Below are 21,165 nucleotides of genomic sequence, written 5' to 3' on the forward strand. Positions count from 1 at the left end.
CATCCTCCTGTCTAGGAGAATCACTTGTCTTTGAAAGACTGGGGATAACAGGGGCAAAAAAAAAAAAGAAGAAGCAGCAAAATAATATTATAATGGCTTGTGTGGGAATGGCAGGTAATTTATACTTCACTGGTGTGCTGCTGGAGCAATTTTAAGGGCGAAATGTTAGCTTTTGAGGAGATGAAAGAAAAATGAAAACATTTATCTGGTTAAATGACTAAGTAAATAAACTGCCTATCAGACTTTCCCAGCTGTCAAGTCATAGTAGCATCTGTAACAATAGGGAATTGTTTGGTCTGTCTCCCTTAGTAACAATAGATATTGCTATAAATAATAAGTCCCTGTCATTTTTTTAATACTGATCTTCGTAGTGGGAACCCAAAACATATAAAGTATTACCTGATGGATTTCTAGTGTTCATGGGGAAAGAAAACTGAACTTCAGATACAGAGAAGGAAGAATCTTTAAGGGGAAAACAAGGAAGGAAGGGTGAAGAGTAAAGGAGAAAGAGAAAGAATGAAGCAAGGAGCATGGAGTTAGGGGACTTGGGTGGGAACAATTATGGTTTTTAAGCAGATAGCCTTAGACACACACTTGATTCTAAACCCAAACCCTCTCCTATGGATAAATATGGATAATTGCCAACAGTCCCTCCCTGGGTTGTCCCAGGATCAAATGAGATCATTAATGTGAAAGTGCTTTGTAAGCTTTGAAATTAAAGCTTACACATTCGGGGTGGTTATTTCTATTCTGTTTTAAATACAATAAGATGATGAAGCCTTGCTAAAGGATGTACGAAACCAGAAAATTTTGTAGATCTAGAACTGCCCATTTCCTAGGGGTAGACTACCTAGGTAAGTCCAGCCGGAAGTGTTGGAGGGACCAGGATCCCACTTCCTCATACTCTCGGGAGGAGATGCCCAGTGGGAATCCTCTAGCTGGGAAGTCCTTAGAACATTTCAGACAGGAGATGGGAAAGGCTCCACTGAGGCCAATTGGTGTGACAGAGAGACCAGGGTTACAGGAGGTATCTGAAAGCTAAGTCAGAAGGAGGCTAAGCTTGAGGGGCATCGGAGGCGAGGAGAGGGCATGCCCTCAGCTGACACGCAGTTATCTGCATTGGGGATCACAGCGGGAGCAGACAGTGGGAAAGTTCAGTTGCGGACCAATTGACCTTGTAGAGTCCATCGGATAAGGCAGTAGAAATGTCTGCAGGCTGCTGATCTTATGACTCCGGAGGTCAGAAAAACAAGCCTGGGCTTGAGATCAAGATTAAAACAAGACTGTAAACCGTTGAACTAAAAACTACAAAGTAGAGCATACCAATGATTTAGGTCAGGGATTGTCACATTCTCTGCCAGGTTCAGATCACGAAGACCTATGTTTTATGGGCCATTCGGTCTCTGTCACAAGTACACAGATTGACTGGTGTTGTAGCTAAAAATTCCCACGAGGCAATGTAGAAGCAGATGGGTGTGGCTGGGTTCCAGTATTACTTCATATGCAGAAACAGGAAGCCACTGGGACTGAAGCTTGCAAGCTCTTATTTGGATCCCCTCCCCCCACCTCCCTGCTGCTCAGAGCTTCGCTGAAGAAGTAGCACAATGCCTTTCATGCACTTCTAATAATAAAATAGAAAAGAAACATGACTAGCATGTTTAGGGCCCTTTCATAAATAACTCCCAATTCAATACTCATAGGAACATGCTTGGCTACTTTTCCTTTTCCTTTTTCACAAATACAACAACAAAGGCAGAAAGGTTAGTGGCTTGCTAAAATCCCAGGATTCACTTGCTCTGTGAACCCATTTGCCGTTGAGGTGGTTCCAGCTCACAGTACCCTTCTAGGACAGAGTCGAACTGCCCCATAGGGAGTCAGACTGCTCCCTTCGTTGACAGCCGAGCTCTTAACCACCATGCCACTGGGGACCCTTGTCTGGTCCTAGGTCCAGATTAAATAAAAGAACATGCACACAGCTCCAGGACAGCTATTCTTCCATGACTTCTTCTAAAAGCTGTGTGACAGAGGCACATTATTTATTTCGATCCTTTGGTTTCCTCTGCTTTCAGAAAGGTGATGGTATTTAAGGAATTCTTGCAGGTCCTCCCAGCACTGACATCCTGGTCCTGCTCAGCATGTGGAAGGCACACAGCTCGAACATGAACAGATCCTTAAACAAGGCCTTCTGGCAGCGCCCTCAAAACAGTGTCAGCACCCACAACCCAGTAGATGCCGAAGTCCGATTGAACTCTCCTTGGGCGTGGAGCAGAACCCCTAGGGTTTCCAAGGCTGTGGCCTTTCAGAGGCAGATCATCAGGCTGTTCTTCCAGGGCACCTCTTGGTGACCTTGAACTTCCATTTTTTTCATTACCAATTGAGCACTTAGCCATGGATGCCATCAGGGACTCCTGCCCCTTCCCCTCTCCAGACTTCTTCCCAAGTAACAATGGGTAAGGCAGATATTCCCAAAAGACTCAGCCTCTCCCGGGCTCCTGAACATGTCACCCTGAGATTCAGAACCGTCTTTTGGGTGATCAGGTGCTTCCTCTGCTCTTTTGCTCTCAACACTCTTCTTCGGCTGCTCTGTGAGAGAGTCAAGAGAGGCGGCATGGGTGAGTCCAGGAGATAATTGTGTTGGTCTTTGCTGTCCTTCTTGTTGGGAAAGGCAGAAGAGGCGCAGTCCCTGCTGGGAGGTCCCACGGGGCGGGCATCTGTGTGTTCCGCAGTGAGCTTCCGCACCCGACCGCAAGAGGCAGCGCATTGGATCGTGTCAGTCCTGCAAGTAGGATCCATCCGTGTTTTGCAGACTCTTCTCATGCAGGTTATCTTCCAGCTGAAGGTGGTCAACAGCTCTAGCTGTCCTCTCCTTTGAATAAGAAGGGAACGAAGACCTCCCTCCCTTGTTAAGTCCCCATTGGTCCTCCATGTTATATGAGTTCATAATTTGGAGGAGTTTTATTTGTTAGCCGAGTTACAATTTATGGGTGGTACATATATGGAACCTCATTTTCCCATGAAGACACTGACGTCCAGATAGGTAGGATTCTTGTCTGTGGACCTTACAGTCAAGTAGGAAAGTTTCTGGTGTCTCTCTGGTTCTGAAACTTCTGTATTCTTCATGGGCCGCCTTCCAAATTCAGAGAGCACTCTGAGATATTTCTGCTCGATTTCCCATCCCTTGGCTACCTGCAACTCTTCATTGTCTATATCTGGAATTCAAAACCCCTTTTGACTTAGGTCCATGTGTTGGGGCCAAAGAGACCAGGAGGCTGACGCAGCTGCCTGGGCAGAACAATGCGGAGGAACTCCTGCTTTGGCTCACTTCCCAACTCCAAGTGATGCCTGGCCTGGCCTGGCTCAGCACCCATCGCACTCCCAGGCCTTTAGGATGGGTCACAGATGGCTCCCTGTCCAAGCCGAGTGCGTGACACACCATTGACCTCACCTTTGAGACCACCTTTCTCAACGTGCCATGCCGTAAAGACGAATTCCTTTTGGCATGCCTGCGCTAGATTGTGACCAAGCTTTCCCAAACCAAATACAATGAAATTCAAATGGACATAAAATAAGAAGCGCAAGAAGGTGGCTTTCAGGAGAGTCTTATTAGAATGTGGTGTGGGGAACGCCTCCCCTCGGCATAAAACCAGAGAGCTCCCGTGGACGAGGAGGCTGCCGTGGAATGAGCATACCACTGGGGACCCTGGGCTGCACTCCAGGCTCCCCACTCTGCCCTGTGACACTTGGGGGGAATTATCCCTCATAGCTGGACTTCATTTTCTCCCCGCGGGGAAAAGGAGGCAGAGCACTGAGGGCCCATCCAGCTTTTACGTCTCTGACCAAGGGTGCGATTTGGGGTGGAGACGGCCGCAGGCTTAGAAGGAGCTGGGCATGTTTACCGTAAGGAGACATTCCTGAGTCACGGGTTGAATCCTCACCTTCCATAGTGGAAAACCAAGGCCAGTCCCTGGCAGAGGATCCTCTCTGTCTGTGGAGGCTTGTATGCTGCTCTTACCAGGGCTTCCAGACTCAAACTATCAGGAAGACAGGTCTGGCGGTTGACTTCCCATGGAAACCCTGCGTATTACAGGAGTCAGGTCCAGTGCATCCTGAGCATGTCGCAGGACCAGGCAACACTTCATTCTGTTATACACAGAGTGTCCATGAGCCGGGGGCCAACTCAGCAATAGCTTACGGCAGCAACATGCAGAGAGAAGGCCCTGAACAAAATCCACAGCTAGGGAAGCCTGCAGTGTGTGCCGGACCTGGCACCGGCAGTTGACTGAAAAAAGCACCAGGGAACTGGCTAGGGTGAAGAAATGTGTGTTATATTGATTTGGGGGCGAGGCACAGCATGAATGGATACACTTGTCAAATGTATTAAACTGTACTCTTAAAATGGGTGCCATTTATAATTGGTGCATTGCATGTGAAATATCCTGTAATGAAGTTGTTTTTTTAAATCACTATAAAGTTTTCCCTCTTGCAGCTCTGCCCTACCCTAACTGGGTTACTGTGGGAGGTCACTAAACTGGTAGAAGCATTGGTTCCTTCACTGTAAAATGGGATTAGGAAAACCAAGGATACAGCACTGTTAGAAAAGTATGTTGTTGTTGTTGTTGTTGTTGTTAGGTGCCATTGAGTTGGCTCCAACTCCTAGTGACACTAAGGACAAGAAAACAAAGCACTGCTGAGTCCTGTGTCCTGTGTCCTGTCCCCTCCCCTCCCCACAGTTGTCAAGTTGCAGCCCACTGTTGCAACCACCATGTCAATCCATCTTGTCCCAGCCTTCCTTACTTTTGTTGGTCCTTTACCAATTAGTATTTTTTTTTCTCAAGGTCTATTCTCTCCTGATAATGTGTCCAGTGTACAAGAGAGATGAAATGTCTCCATTCTCAACTTCAAGGATCATCCTGGCCGTACTTCTTCCAAGGCAGATTTAAGTTTTCTTCCGGCGGTCCCCTGCCCTTGCAGCATTTGCTGCCTAGACCATCATTCAGTTTCACTGATCGTGCCGTGGTCTTTCTTAGTCACTGCCCAGCTTTCACATGCATGTAAGGGAATTGCACAATGCCATGGCTCAGGTGAGGCACCGGTTAGCCTAAAAAGTGATGTCTCTGCTCTTTACCACTTGAAAGAGGTCTTGTACAGTAGATATGCCCCTGCAACATGTCATTTGATCTCTGATCTGCTTTTTCCATGAGCATTGACTGTGGACCAAAGTAAATATTTAGCAATTTCTTTGCTCAATTTATCTTTGATAAATTCAGTCTTTGCTCAGTTTATCATGGTGCTGCCGCTTGGTCCAATTGTGAGGATTTTTGTTTTTCACACTGAGTTGTAATCCATGCTGCATATTTTGATCATCATTAGTAAGTGCTTCAAGTCCTCGCATGATTCTCAGGAAGCAAGGTTCTGTCTCCTGCAGATCATAGGTTGTTAATTAGTCTTCTGCCAATCTTCAGGCCAATTCTTCATACAGTTCAACTTCTTGGATGGTTTGTTCAGCAGACAGTTTGAATAAGTGCGGTGAAAGGGTACAGCCTTCACTTGCTTGCCTTTAAACCTTGCACTATCCCCTTATTTAGTTTGAATATAAAAATCATAGAAGCCCTTATTAAACAAAAAATGTCACAACATGGAGTTATACTTTCTCGACATATCTTCCACCTAGGTCGCCACATGTCTAACAGCAGTGTGTCCAGTTCCTTGACCCTCCCCCCAAATGTCAATGTTCTTTGCATTTTGGCAACAAAAATAAGGCTGAAGAAGTAAGATTGGAGCTGTAAAGTGAAATGGGTAAGGTTTTCAAAGGAAATTATCCTAGGACAGTCCTTATTACCGTCAAAGAATGAGCAGATACATCGTTGTGATGGGGAAAAATTCTTCCAGGCATTTTCCACACAACTTTCTAGGCCTTTTTCTCACCAATGTAGTTGTCAGTGTTCTTAAAACTTCTTTCTAGGAAGCCCATATGGCCATCCTTTGACCGTCAGGAAAAGCTATCAAGATGATTGTAGCAACCCGACCTATATATAGAGCTTCCAAGAGTATAAATCTTTATGAGGACAGACCACCTCATCTTTCTCTGGCAAGGTTGTTGGTGGGTTTGAACTGCAGACAGACTGTACTTAACAACCTAGTGCTTGCCCACCAGCACCACGAGGGCTCTTAAGACTTCTGCTTCCCCAAACCAAACCAAACTCATTGCTATTGAGTTAGTTCTAACTCAAAGATGCTTGGGAGCTCCCCCTCCCCCAAACAGCCCCAATAACCTGCTGAGCAGACCTCTCTGCCTGGAGTCGAACCACCCCAGCAGATCCCCTTGGAAGCCGCTGTTTCTTGAAGACGCCTGAGCAAGACTAAAGCAAGGATATTATTGAGAGAACTTGTCTGCAGCCATTATTCACGGAACACAGAAACATGTTTTAATGTACCTTGTCTGGAATAAACGTATGCACATGGGACCTGGACCTCTGCTGGCACTACTTTTTGACTGATCCCATGTAGAAAGTCCTCTGGGGACTAAAAGTTTCTGTCAGCAGTAAGCTGCCATTGCTCTAATTCTGTGTTTCCACTTCACCGTGGTACGTGAGAACATCATGAATACTGAGCTCATGGAGCCTCTGCAAACACGTGAAGAAGGTCTGCTATCCAGAAGGTCTTGCCATCGGAGCGTGTAGCTGAACCCTCACATTTTTTCTGCAATGCCTTTAGGCAGACCCAATGTTAGAGTTCATAACTTAGAGCCCAGTTATAATTGTGCCTATGTGCTCTGAAAGAAGGATTCCTGGTAGTGGAGTGTGGTTAAGCCAAAGGTAGTCTAGCTGGTAGCCTAAAGGCCAGCAGTTCAAACCCCCCAGCTACTCCATGTGCTTCCATAAAGATCTGGCAGCTTGGAAACTCTGTTCCACAAGGCCCTTATGAGTGGGAATTAACTTGTTTTTACCAGGAGCCTGTAAAAGTTGGGGGGGGGGGATGGAATGACAGGACGATGGGATCTCCCACAACCTTTGTATGAGTCTGGGTACTTTAGAGAAACAAATCCACAGCAACTCATGTATAAAAGAGAGTTTTATATAAAGGTTAAGTGAGCATCAAGAAAATATCCCAACCCAGGGCTGCCCAAGCCCACAAGTCCAACATTAACCCATATGTCCAACACCAACCCACAAAGTCCTCCTCCATCTCACAAACAGACGCAATGACGCCGACTGCAGGAGGAAAGCCGGGTCAGTGAATGTGTAAGCATCTCAGTGCTGGCAGGGGTCTCCATAGGGCTGCTCCAGCACCCAGGCCTGCATTGGGGTAGGTCCATGTGGCTTCTCCTTGGGGATGTCTTTCAGGAAGTCAGCCTTGCAAGCTGAAGCTGGGAACTGCTAAGGCTGCTGCACCCTGGTCCGACCATCAAAAGCAAGAGACCCGAGAACTCGAAAGGCGAGGCTCACCAAGCCATTTATCCCTCCGCCCTTCAATTAATCCCACATGTGTTTATCGGCCAGGTTGGCAAAATAAACTAACTAACTCAACCTTTTTGAAGCACTCTCCTATATTGAAGCTGGGTGTTCAAGTATGGGTTCCCAGGTGCAGAACAAAAAGGAGTCCTGGCGGCAGAAGGAAGAACCTGAGCAAAGCCTCAGATGGGAAAGCCTTGTCTTGGCAGGATGAGCCCCAAGGACTGCCTGCATGGTAGGGCAACCTCGGGAGAAGAAGAGGAGGCTGGCAGGAAGGTGGAGCCGTATCTGAAGGCCCGAGTGCGCCATCCCGAGGCACTGCCATTATCCTCTGGGTAATGAAGTCAGGTGATGGGCATGACCACGTCCATTTCAGAAAGATCATTCTGGCAGAAGCATAAAGAAAGATTTTTTACAACGTGATTTATGTTCCCTGAAGGTTGAGTTTTTGATTCATTGTCTATTAGGGGTATTTATGAGCTCTAATGGACTACAAGACTAATGGACCTTGGGTGCCCAGCTGAGGAGCTTTCATCTTACACTGCGGATGATGGGGCGCCAGTGAAGGATGGGAAAGAGGGCGGAGACCTGGCCAAGTCTGCCAACGCGACAGAAACCAAAACAACCGTGTGTGGTGCGAGTCTTTGCTTCCGCTTAGGCTTTTTCGAATATTGGAAAGTGGCGTGAAGACCCTGTGGCGACCTTGGGGAAAGGCAGGGTGGAGATTTCTGGGCTGGATGATTTCTTAGCTCCTCTCCAGCCCTGACAGCCTCTGGTTCTGCACCAAGAAAGGCAAAGGATTGCCAAAACGTGTAATGCATCGCCGTGTCAGACTTTGGGATGATCTGCTTCTTAGGGTTTTCCACACCGCTGCTCCCCTTCATTAGTGGGGATAATTGAGAGTTGACTGCAGTCGTTACTGCTGTTGTGATGGGTATTTGAAGCTAAATTCCGGCAGGCAGGAGATGTGTGACTATTTATCTCAGCTGCAGAAAGTTAATGCAGTGTGGCATTAATTACCCTGTCTGAGCCTGCTGTCTTCTTCTGTTTGTAGGTGCCATGCGCAGTTGGATAAATTAGTTTCCAAAATTAGAATAGTGCAAATTGTAGGGTGAGATCAAGGCAGCCTGACTTCTTAGGGCAGCCTAAAAGAAGAATGGGCTGAGAAAGTACCCAAGAAAGATCAAGAGGCAACCTGGAAGCTCAGTGCGTGCAAAATCAAAATGACGACGTTCCAGCATCCACTAATGCCAAAATAAAGCAAAACCAAGAATTACCAAGCCAGGCCATTGTACCTCATGACGAACTCCGTGTGTGTCTGAGCGAAAAGCGGGCTCGACAGGGTTTTCAGGGTCTAAGGGTTAGCAGCGTAGTTTTTCCCTTTCTCTCACTGAGACGTGTGCATTGCCATCCCTGCTTAGGTAAAAGCAAAGAGCGGGTTGAGACAGAATTTCAGGGCTCTCCAGTGGACATCTGGGAAATGGTGTCCAAAATAGGCACGCACACTTCTCTCATGATCGCTGTTTCCATTTCCAGAAGGCCTGTGGCTGCCATGTGCTTCAGTAGGTGCTTTGTACACGCTAACCTCTTGTTCTCAAGGATTCTGTAAGACAAACAGCACTAGGACCGTGTCCTGGTGGGGGCAAAGGAAACTCAGAAAGTATCTTCCCCACGCCTCGCAGCAAAGTAAGCACAGTGTCCAGCTGTCACGACTGTCTCGTGCTATGTGTGTCCCCACCTGGGAAGTCAGTCTGAGCTGGAAAGCCAAGGACAAAAGGGTGAGTATTTCTCCTTGGTGGTCAGAAAGGTTGCCGGCAGGGTATGCACCATGGTCAGCACCCATCCCCAAATAACCCAAGTTCATCCATCATAAGCTGCTCCCTTTCTGTCCTACCTCCAAACCCTCCTCCCCAAAGCTGCCTCAGGACACTGCCTTCCGGCAGTGGGCGGACCTAACCCTGTCGCTCTCTCCGCAGGAGTCGGAGCCTCTGTATGCGCAGATCAGCAGGTCGCGGACATGAGCATCGATGCGGGCTCACGGTGGGGCTTCAAGAACAGCATGGAAATCGGCATCGCAACAGGCTCTTGTATTCTTTCACTTCACCTCATCCCACCGCGAACATCAGCGAACATCATGACGCCCCAATGGAAATCGCCTCGTTCGGCAGAGGGAACTATCGGTTTTGGGCAACCCATGGCAGATAATCTATGGCAGCACACACACAAAATAAGTCTTTTTTAAAAAAAACAGTCACACCCAACATGAAATCACAAATCAAGCAAATGCTGACCCAACAAATACTCTGAGTTCTCTTAGCTTGGGTTTTGAGATGCCCCGGCGTGCGAAAGTGTAATTCTGTTTATTTCTCTACCGGTTGGCTACCATAGAGCTGTGACATTTGGAATGACAGGCATGAGAGAGTGACATCAGGGTTGGCGCTGACTTCTTTCAGGCAAAGGCAAGGGGTCCTCTGTGACCGCCGTGCCATCATCCATATGCCTTCTGACACACAGTGATGTTTCGCCATCGCACCACAGGCCTGGCCTGCCATCCGCTCCCCTCTCCTTTCTCTGACATGTTTAAAAAGTAGTGGTTGTACGCATTTTTGTATTGCTTTGGATGATTTTTTTTTTAGATATGGATGAAGGAATCCAACTGGGGGGAAACCTCACATGAAATGGATTAACTTGAAATTACAAGACGACTAAATGACGACTTGCTCATTATGATCAAAGATGTTGCCAAAACCACCCTCTCGCGATTCTGCATCGTGGTGAAGAGAGACAGTTTGGGGGTTGGACTTTGATTCTGTGATTAGGAAAGGACATTGAATCCCCGTGATGAGGAAAGACCACATCGGATTCCCTAAGAAGCTCTAAACTCTGAAGTACAATAAAATGATATTTTTTATTTTTCCGATATCTTGCTGTGATGCTATGCAGACAAGTGTCTTCTCCGTGTACCTCTCTCAAAGAAACGTCATTTTGCCAAATAATTCTGGTACACTTCCGGTTGTGTGGTTTTGGACCTTAGATGCAAACCAACAGGGAGCCAGGGGGACAGTGGCGATGTGAATATTGCAAACAACAAACTCACACCGTGGTCCACATGGTTTGTCTCTCTCTCGTTTTGTACATCAGAACACTCAAAATGGGATTTTTATTTTATAACTTGAATAAATTAAACACGGGGAAAAAAAACAATAAAAAACACCTTACCATTAAACTCTAAATATTTAAGGGAAATGGCTTTAAGGAGTTCTAATGAAAAAAAAAAAAAAGATGCCAGTTTTTGTTTGTTTCATTTCATTTCACTTTGTAAATACAAATGTTAATGAAAATGCTTTTTAATAATGCCATTACACTGTAGAGAAGGTAGCAGATTGAGTGGAAGGTGTGACAAAGTTGATGGATGGGGCTCACTTTCCAGATGTTACGCTGGAGCATATGGCAGAACGCTGGAGTTCAGGGACAGCTGGCAAGACTAGTTGGCCAATCAGCTGCTGGCAATTGGGAAGGGAGAACGGGACTCCACAGGCCAGCCTTCCCCCACGAGTACCCACCCTGCGCGGGAGCCAAGACACAGACCATTTGTATTCCGAAGGCCTGTGCTTCTACTTCGGAAACCCGCTCCCATCTCTCCACTCCCCATCCCCACCCCCATGGAAACCAGTGGACTCTTTGTATGTGAACCAGAGGAGTTTAAGCTTCCTTTTTTTTACATTTATGAGACAGAAAGAAAAAAAATACAGTTCGGTTCATATGTTTTAGCACATGATTTTCATAAAGAATCTATATATTTTTGCCCTACAGAGAATTGTTATACAGGTCAAACATGTTTTCCTGATGTTCCTATGCAGTTACAGTGTGTTGAATTTAGTGGTTTAACACTAAGAAAATGTTCAAGAATCATGTGATTAATTGGACTTGGGCCATTATTTCAGCTGGGCTTTTAAAATTTGAAAACCCAAATTTCCGTTAATGCACTTGATTTCAGTAGGGATCCTCATAGTCAATAGGAAGTCCAATGATTTGGGAAAAGGCACACTTGTTTACAAAGAGAACAGTCATGCCTCAAGGTGATTGTTAGGATTGGAAGCCCAAATTTGATCCTGTCCGTCACTGGACCACAATTTCTTTCCAGTTGGGTCTACTGACCACGCATCCATTACTGACTATATGTCAATGCCATGTTAGTGTGGAAAGGCTGAAGACCCCGAAAAGTCAGAGGGGCCATTTGCCGCCCTGTCTAGCTGTCACTGGTGGCCGATATCCTTTCTCCAGGGACACGAGCAGACTTGGTGACTAGGGAGCTCTTTTGCCTGAAGGGGAAAGTGGGAAAGGTTTGATGACCGTGGGAGTTGTCCCGAAACCCATTCAACTTGTATTCTGGGGATTTGATGAGCAAGAGAGGCAGTTCCCATGCAGAAACGGCTTACGTTACTATGTTGTCCATGATTCTGATTCTGAATAAGCGGTGCTATCTTCTCCCTCAATATGACTGTCTGGAGTTTGTATTGCAGTAGCACACCATTACACGGATTCTCTCGGTTGATTCTGACACATGTAGAGTAAGCGCTGGCTGCTACTGCTGCTGTTTCAGGGACACTGTCTAGAGTTGATGTCATAGCAGAAGGTGACAGCCCAGTGGATCTGTCATCATTCGTTGGCCATGGCTGGAAATGGAACTGGCTCTGAACTTAAAGAAGATGCCCAAGTGATGCATTCAAGTGAGGGCACATAAAGTCAAGGGTTTTGAACGGCCACGCAGGTCATCATGGCAGAATTCTGATTTTGTTCCACCAAGCACTATTTAGTGAACTCAGAACCATCATATCCTATCCCAGGAAGACAGTGACATTTCCTAACAAGAACTGAGGTGCCGGTACCAGGAGACCATGGGGAGTCTGCACAGTTCCAGTTAGATCACTAGAAAATCCATGTCTACAACTGTTGAATTCCTCATCCTTCACGAGCACTAAATTTGTCACTTTAAATTTTGAAACCAGGGAAACGCCACCTGTCATTCTGTTCCCATTCCCCATAGCTCTTCAATCTTTACATGTCGCAAGACTATTTTGATAGATCGTCCTCGTCCCACTGTCTGCTGAAACCCCATCATGTCATGTGCTGGGCACCTTCTTTAAAAAAAAATGTTTACTCTGTGGGTTTGGTTCATTTCAATTTCTGCATTCTGACACATATTTTTTTAATAAAGATGAGAAAGAGAAACTGACTGTTGCAGTACATTTCTAGACCTACTTTAACTTTACCTCAGATGACAGTGTGTTAACATATATGGACACATTATTTTTAACTTTATGTACAATGCATTCAACAGAACAGCAGAATTTTTAGAAATTTTCCATTAATTTCTGTAACACACCATGTAAAACTGGTACAATAAACATGTTTGAGAACAACAGCTTCGCCTGGTTCATTCCACAATCTCCCAAAGGCTGTCCGGACGATGGATTGGCAGAGGACGTTGCTTTGATCGAAGCTTCCACCTGGAGGCGCTGGGTGGTGCTCATAGTTAAGCACTCAGCTCCCAGCCCACCCAGAAGGACCGCAGATGGATGGCCTGCTTCAGAAGAGTCGCCGCCATGGAAACCCTCCGGAGCAGTTCTATTCTGCATCCCATGGGGTCGCTGTGAGTTGGAATCAATTCCACAACAACTGGTAAGCTTCTGTGTCACTGGGGGAAGAACAGAGTTTGCCAGGTGCTAGACGAGAGTCTGAGCCCCGCAGGGAGGAGTTAGGGTGCTGTGTGCTCAGTTGAACACCAGCGTGTACTTGCGGGCAGTACAAGGAAGGACGATGCCAGGCAGAGCAGCCCCTGCATACAGGTGGCATCGGATCAAAGTTAGCATGAGGCTTTCAAGATGGGAAGACCTCAGGAATGGTCCCTATGGATTTGTTGATCTGCACAACCAGAACAGAAACACCTGCTAAACATTTGACTAGAAAACCAAGGTTTATCTAGACTCATTCGTGTGCTACCAAAAACTCACTGCCATCAAGTTGATTCTGACTCATAGGGACCCTACAGGACGCGATAGGACTGGCCCTGTGAGTTTCCAAGACTGATGCTATAGGAGTGAAAAGCCTCATCACTCTTCCAAGGAGCTGCTGGTGGTTCCGAACTGGTGACCTTGTGGCTAGCAGCCCAACTGACTTGTAACCCACTATGCCACCAGGGCACCTGAGAGTTCACTTTAAAGTCACCTACTTGAAGGGACCCAAATAAAGGGGCATTTCTTTTCCTTCCATCACCCACATCAAATAGCCTAATGCAGAACTTAGACTTTAATAATGCATTCTTCAAGGCGGGCTCCGGGAGTGGATAGATCTGTGTTGTGTATGTATAGGGTGAGTCAGACAACATTGCTAAAAACCACAGAAAGCTTATTGGGTGAAAATATCAAAATGTGAAGCTCTTGTTTTTTAAAATGCCTTCCCCACCTATGTCTCTCTACTTCAGAAGGTGGTGTTTGTTCCATATCTCTTCCCCACAAGCATTCTGTGTTCTTCGATTTACACACATCAGAATGGCAGCTTTGGCACCCTTGAGGGACTGAAGCCATGTCCCTTACTAAGGTTCTCTGGGTTTGGGGAACAAAAATAAGTCCCAAGTGGCAATATCAGGGCTGTGGGGTAGATGAAGTGAGAGTTCCGAAGCCAATTCTCAGAGGACCGCCCTTGCCACCCTCAACGAGTGATCAGGTACATTGTGATGGACACATTTTGAAGCCACTTCCCTTGTCTTTATCGCTCCAGTGTAGTTTTCCATTTCCTGAAAACTTCTTCCCAGGAAGCCCTTGGGATGATTTTGTGGCCTTTGAGAAAAGCCTATTAAGATGACCTCGTTAGAATCCCCCCAGTCAACCACGGCCTTCTGAGCTGACATCTCTGCTTGGATTGAAGTGGCTCTGCAGGTCCCCACCGAAGCCACGGCTTCCATGGGACCCTCCTGTTGAAGCCATCCTAAGGAGCCTGGGATGAGCGAGCTCGTCGGCAGCCATCTGCTGACCACGGGGACACCTTCCAGCATGCTTTTGTTGGGCATCAACCACGTGCAACACCTCCTCGCTGACCCTCCTCCTGTCAGTGTATACGGTGGAACCTCGTTGTCATTCCCAGTAGTAACTGTGTGTCCGTCCAATCAATTCATTCAGATAACAGATTCTAAGTAGGTCATGGAGATGCCAAAATCCATCTCTTCAGGACTGGTTATGTTAATGGTTGCATGAACACATGCCCTTGATATGGCCTCGTTTACACGGAAGGTATTAAACATCTGGTATCTCCAGCGTGGAGGGAAAAGAGAGAATGGGCTTCAATTACAGCAAAATCAACGCTAAGCAGATAGAAAAACAATTTTCATACAGTAAGAAATGCTAAATCTTGGATGAAATTGCTTTTAAAAAAGGTACAAAACCTCTTCTGAATAATAAGAGTGGCTCATTTCTGTTGAACAACTGGTATATGCTCTCTGTCCACTAGATGCTTTGTGTGCATGGCCTCAGTTAATTTTCAGAACAACCAAAGAGGAGATAGTCCCCCAAATTCGTAGATGAAGAAAACGAAGGCCAGAGAGAGAGAGAAAGATGCCCAGCTAGCAAATAGAAAAATAGCTCCCTGCCATCGAGTCCATGCCAAGTCGATGCCTGTGTTTCTGAGAATGTCTTGGTTTTGGGGAGCAGAAAACCCAGTCTTTATCCCGAGGAGCAGCTGGTGGTTTGAACTGCTGACCTTGAGGTCACAGCCCAAATTGCAACCACTGCACCACCAGGACTCACTATCAAGCAGAAGAGCTGAGATTTGACAGTTGAGTCTCTTTTCCTTTGCCAGTGAGTCCATCCCCTCCCATAGGAGAGAATAGAATTAGCCCCACTAGGTTTCCACGGGGGTAAACCTTTCTGGCGGCAGACTGCCTCATCTTTCTCTGGAGGAGCAGAGAGTGAGTTCAGACTTCTGACCTCACCCCAGGGCCTAACCACTGCACCACCGGTCTGCGCCTAGAGTGGATTCTAATGTTTAAGAGGGCTGACTAGCCACATCTTGAAGTATTTGGTATATGGCTTGCTGAAAAGCATGGCTTCCTATACCTCCTCCCAGATCTCAAATAGGTTTTTGGTTAAAGGTTCAGTTTCTAAATTTTCCCAATTCAAACAAAATAAAAACCCATTCGATTATTCCTCCCCTAGGTGAGGCGCTACATACACGGTTTCTTCTTTCCTGGGCCCGTTTCTAAAAGGGTGTGTATCTGAGGGATAGAGATTAAGCCTCCTTGCCCACCTAGTTCAAGTTGAGCTGCAACCAAATACTAGTGATTTACTTTGCCAGCCTAAATGAATCTTAAAAGAAGTGACAAATTAAAAGGTGTCCTATTTAAGTGCTAGGCGGATGCCAAAATAAATCAGCCAGATGTATCTGCTTTCATTCCGTGCTTGCGAGCAGACCTGTTGTTGTTTTGACAGTGAATGTTTTTTGTTTTACTCAGAATGACAGTGGGAAAACCGCCTGGAATAAAAACAGGTTTCACTGAAATCAACCTTCAGAGCTTTGAATGTTGTAAAAGATGTTTAAATCCAAGGGAAATGTGAGCAATGGTGCCTGAAAGATTTAAAGAGGGGAGGAGGGAGGTGCGGTGGGGAGGGGGAGGTTAACAGATGTAAATGGCTTCCAAGCCTTTAGTGACCGGTTCTCAGTACTAATGTTAAAATATGAACAGTAGCTGTCACTGCTGCGACCCTGCTTTGTATATGTGCCAATCAGTTGCTAGTTATCATTTCTAACCCTCACGCAAACCCTAGGGGAAAAGACGGGCACTCCCCATTTCACAGCTTGGGAAATGAACTCCAGGTTGGGAGGAAGCAGCTTTGAAGGACCAGCCCTGGGAAGCTCCCCCAGAGTCTGCCTGGTTCCCAGGGTCTCCCCAGAAAGTGTCTGGACTCCACGGCTCTTCAGTCTGACAGGATTTGGGTGATGTTAGATCACGCAGCCTCTGTGAAGCACTTTGGGTCTTTCTGGATTCAATTCCAACTTGTGTCTATTATATTAGAAAAATCACACCATGCATTACCCTGCCTGATTTCATACGGAAATTGATTCTTAAATAAAAGGACTGTAGCTATTTTAAAACAAAGGGAAAATCCAGTTTTATTCTCAAGAACAGTAATAGCTCTAACCCAGTCCAATGAATTTTAATTTCAAAACAAAACCCTAGCATTCATTTCGTCTTCCAAGGTACAGAGATCTGAAGAGGGAGCCTTTTAAAGCCAGCTTTTCTGTTCAGCCTCTAGAAGAATATGAAGCCCGTGGCTATCAATTCAGCGGTGACCCATCGGGACCCTATAGGACAGAGTAGACATGGTGAGTAGGATTCTCTAAGACTGTAAAGCAAGGCTGGCAAGACGGGCTCATGGACTTCGGACATGCTACCAGGAGAGACCAGTCCTTGCAAAAGGACATCCTGTTTGATAAAGTAGAAAACAAAGACGGCGCTCAGCGAGAAGGACTGGCACAGTGGCTTAGGCAGGAGCTCACCCATAGTCACAAGGCTTAGGGTGGTGCAGGACTGGCTGGGGTTTCATTGTTCACAGGGTCGCTATGAGTTGGAACTGAGTCAAAGGCACTGCACACCGCCACCGCCACCACGTCCTGCATTCTACAGGTCCCTCGTGATCTCACTCCACAAGGTCCCAGCCTTGAAACGTGGGGTCGCCCTGAGTAGGAATGAACTTATTAAAGCAATCTTCCTATCAGAAAAAAGAGCCCAGGGGGAGCTATGGGTTAGGCTAACCACAAGGTCAGTGCTTCAAACTCCCGCCGGCTCCACAGGAGGAAGATGAGACCATCTGATCCCATCACGATTTCCAGCCTCGGAAATGCACCCGAGCTGTGGGAGGTGGGGGTGGGGTTGGTCCCGAGGAGTCAGGAGTAGCTCCCCAGCAGCGGGTTCTTATATTTTTGGGTTTTGTTTTCAGTGTCAAAGGAAGTGTGATCGTGTACTTTGTGCTGAATTGGTTCATTTTGAACGTCATCCTTCTGTGTCCTTGGTCCTGTGCAATGACTCTGTGGAGTGTGCAGAGTGGCAGAGAGGGATTATTATCACTGTTTTATTGTCAAAGAAAGGCAAAGAAGCGTAGACATACGCTTTGAAATATTTTCACAGGAAAGTTTAAAGCAAAATAGCCTATGGATTTATTTGCGTAACAAAGATTGATTAAGGGCTTGCTGTGTGCCAAGCCTGTGATAAGCACAGAGATTCCTGGTTTGGTTTGGTTTGGTTTGGTTTCAAGACATCATCCTTGCTTCAAGAAGCGCAGTTTCTAGAAGATAAAGAACAGATGAATAAAGGCCAGTAGGAGTAGCCCTGGAATCAAGGCCCAGGATAGTGCTGTGTAGGCGGTGGGGGAGACGACAGAGAGAAAGAGGCACTGGGTGTTGAGCCGGGCTTCAAGAAGTGAGCATGAGGCTGCTGTGAGGTGAGGGAAGGCAAGGAACGGGCATTAGCGGATGGTCAGGGCTAAGGAGCACAGTGGGTCTGGGACAGTTGGAAGAGAAAACATCACACACTATTTATACCATTGAATAGCCCACTGCCACGGAATGGCTTCTGACCGGTCCTAACCCTATAGGACAGAGTTGAACTGCCCCATAGGGTTTTCAAGGTTATAAAGCTTTACAAAGGCAAACTACCACAAACAGCAGTGGGTAGATTTGAACTGCCAACCTTCCAGTTTACAGCTGATTGCTTCAATACTCCACCACCAGGGGCTACTCTGTTCCCCCCCCCCTTAATTTGTATCTCAAAACTACACTAACAAAACATCAAGCAAGCAGTATAAATTACAGTCCAATCTTCCTTCTGACTAATGAGAAATTCCTAAATTAAATATTAGCAAATCAAATACAAGCTGCAAACCATGAAGCTGATTCCCGGAATATAATTAATAGGTCAAGAAAGTTTGTCTCGTCTTAGCAAATGCCAACAAGGCATCTGGTAAAAATCCAGTATTCCTTTCTGAAGAAAAGCATGGGACCTAAGCCCCTAAGCACAGTGACTCATTAGCAAGGTGGTTCAGCCATAGCTAAAATTGTTCTCTACTGTTCTATTTATAACATAAACAAATATGTATATAGAACTCTCCTCTGCCAAGCCTATATTTGCTTGTGGGCACAGTCCTAATCATCTACTTGTATCTGCTCCACTTGCCCGCCTGTTATGTATTCCCTTGAAGACTGTTGTGATGACTGTGGATGCTGGCTGATGTGGGTATTCGTCTTTACCTTTGTTGTCTGGAACCCGTGCGCCTCTCTGGGTCTCCCTTTGCTTTAGTGAGGATACCTCCTATGCTACGTAACCTCTCTTTCACCCACATTAATATGCGTCATTTAGCTAGATAGTGAGTTTCTCTTCCTCCCCTCCCTTCCTTGGTAGTCACCAAAGAATGTGTTGGTTATATTTTCTGTGGGTAAACTTTTCCTTGACTTTTTGTAGGAGTGGATTCATAAGTTTATTCTCAGGGACGGCTAACTCAATTGACATAATACATTTTACAAAGGAAGCACTCTATATTCTTCTGCGGTGAGTAGTGACTGGGTGTTAAATGCTAGCGAGTGGCCATCTAAGGTCCCTTTGCATGTGAAGCAAAGAAGATGGAAGAAAATCAAAGAGGTACAGAAACGATCCAAAAGGAATGAGGAAGGGGACCATACATACTTCAGCATCCTTGACCTGGGCACCAGCAGAATGAATCGGTGCCCAGCTACCACTGCCAACTACTTTGAAAGGGATCACATTTGCAGGTCCTGGTTAAAGTGGTTGACAAATGTGGAACAAAACTAAAAATCATAGAAAAACTGTTAGATCTCTCGAGCTAGATATACCTCGGTCCTTCACTCTACCAGTCGACGCCGGGCCCCTGCTTTTCAATAATTTCACGGGGAGGGGTGGTGGACAACCCCATTGGCTGAATTGAGTTCACCTGGTCTAGGTGGGCCAATCCAGGTTTAGCGCCCTCATTGGCCTACCCAGCGGGAAACCTGAACCTCTGAGCATGTGCAGTGCGCCACTCCTTTGTTTCCATAGCTTGGCTCTCTGGGCATGCGTTAACGGACATCCCAGCCCTAGGCTAGCCTACCTAATAAAACCACCTGGCCTACCGGTCAAATAGAGCTTAGCAGAACCATTAGTGACTGTGGCCATTTGTTACTTTTCAAGTTTGGAACTGAACTCATCCCTCTGTTTGGACTTCGAGCCAAGCAATAAACAGGCCCATAAGGTGAACAATTGCTGGAAAGGTATGCATGCCTTAGAGCCGTCTGCCACACGAGCTCACAGAGCAGCATTTGCTTGCAGACAAAGCTCAACAGACAGGAAGCAACAGGAAAGAACCCCGGAAAAAGGGAAAGTTGGGGAGGAGGTGGGAAAAGTGACCTTACACAGTGCAGATTGTGATCCGTGCCCCAAAACAAGGCGTGTGAATTGTGGGATGGAAACTTAATTTGCTCCATAAACCTGGACTCAAAACGCAATAAAAGGGTGTTTGTTTGTTTGTTTGTTTGTTTTTTAGCTACATGAGAAAAGAAAAATGTTTGTTTGTTTTTTAGCTACATGAGAAAAGAAAAATACCGGAATCAAGAATTTAGAGTACTATTCCCTTCATATGATTAAGAACATGGGTCTCAACCCAATAGCAATACCAAACTTGACAGTAGAGCTTAAGGGCAAACTCCAAAACCCCACACTCACTGCCACCAAGTCGATGACCACGCAGAGGGACCGGCCCTGTGAGTTTCTGAAACCGTAACTCTTACAGGAGTTGAAAGCCCCTTTTCTCTTGCTGGGCTGCTGGTGCTTTTGAACAGTTGACCTTGCAGTTAGCCGCCCGACTAACCACTGCATCATCAGGGCATCTATATTAAAATCTAAGGGAGGTCAAGGCGATCAGCGATTGCATCTGCTGTCTAACCCGGTTCTGAAGCTAGAGGCAATGTGATGCACCAATTCAAGGAAGAGAAATCAAGTGTTTAGATGTAAATAGCAAAACTCAATGTCCGAAGATAATATTTTCTAACAAGAAATATGTATTGGAAGCTCTCAGGACTATTAGGATAATTAGTAAAGTGGCTATCTTAAAAATAAGTTTTAAAAAATCAGTGTTTGCTATATTACTACCAAATCGGTTTGAAATGTATTTCTGTTTAAAAATGGCAATAAAAATAAAATATCCTAGAACATTTTTAACCCTGGAAATGTAGAATCTAGAAAAAAATAAAAATATAACTACTAAATCTTATTTAAGTACATAAAGGAACTAAATAAATTATAGGAGGAAGGTTCAAAATTATAAAAAAAAAATTTCCCCTAAAGTAATTTATAACTTATTATCCCAATAATAATACCAATGAAATTTTTTAACAGAAAAAAAAATCCTAAAACATATCTGGAAACATATTGGAGAATATTCAAGAAAAAAAATTAAATGCCATGTGAATAACCACATACTATTAGATCTCAAAATATAATGCCCAAATAAGTTTCAATTAATTGTATAGGACAGAGAATAGAAGGGTCAATGAAGCAGAATACAAAGTACAAAAATGAGCCCAAGAAAGAAACGCACAAACAAGCAGTTCACTAAGAAAAAGTACTAAAATCCTATAAATAATAGCTAGGAACAGAAAGTAACCTAAACGTTTC

The 21,165-nt window shown here is 45.7% G+C and overlaps 1 protein-coding gene across 2 annotated transcripts in view; it reads left to right on the forward strand.

Annotated features, from left to right (window-relative positions):
* DAB1 (DAB adaptor protein 1) overlaps positions 1-12,874 on the forward strand; it is a 1,456,966-nt gene extending 1,444,092 nt beyond the window's left edge. For both annotated transcript variants that reach the window (XM_045291934.1, XM_004699390.4), the window contains one exon: positions 9,428-12,874. In XM_045291934.1, coding sequence (XP_045147869.1) covers positions 9,428-9,472 — 45 coding nt within the window. In that variant the 3' untranslated portion in view covers positions 9,473-12,874. The remainder of the gene's footprint in view (positions 1-9,427) is intronic.
* The last annotated feature ends 8,291 nt before the right edge of the window (positions 12,875-21,165 follow it).

This window comes from Echinops telfairi, unplaced genomic scaffold, assembly GCF_000313985.2.
Source record: "Echinops telfairi isolate 266 unplaced genomic scaffold, ASM31398v2 ScPeMD7_443;HRSCAF=831, whole genome shotgun sequence".
In the NCBI taxonomy this organism is placed as follows: Eukaryota; Metazoa; Chordata; class Mammalia; order Afrosoricida; family Tenrecidae; genus Echinops; species Echinops telfairi.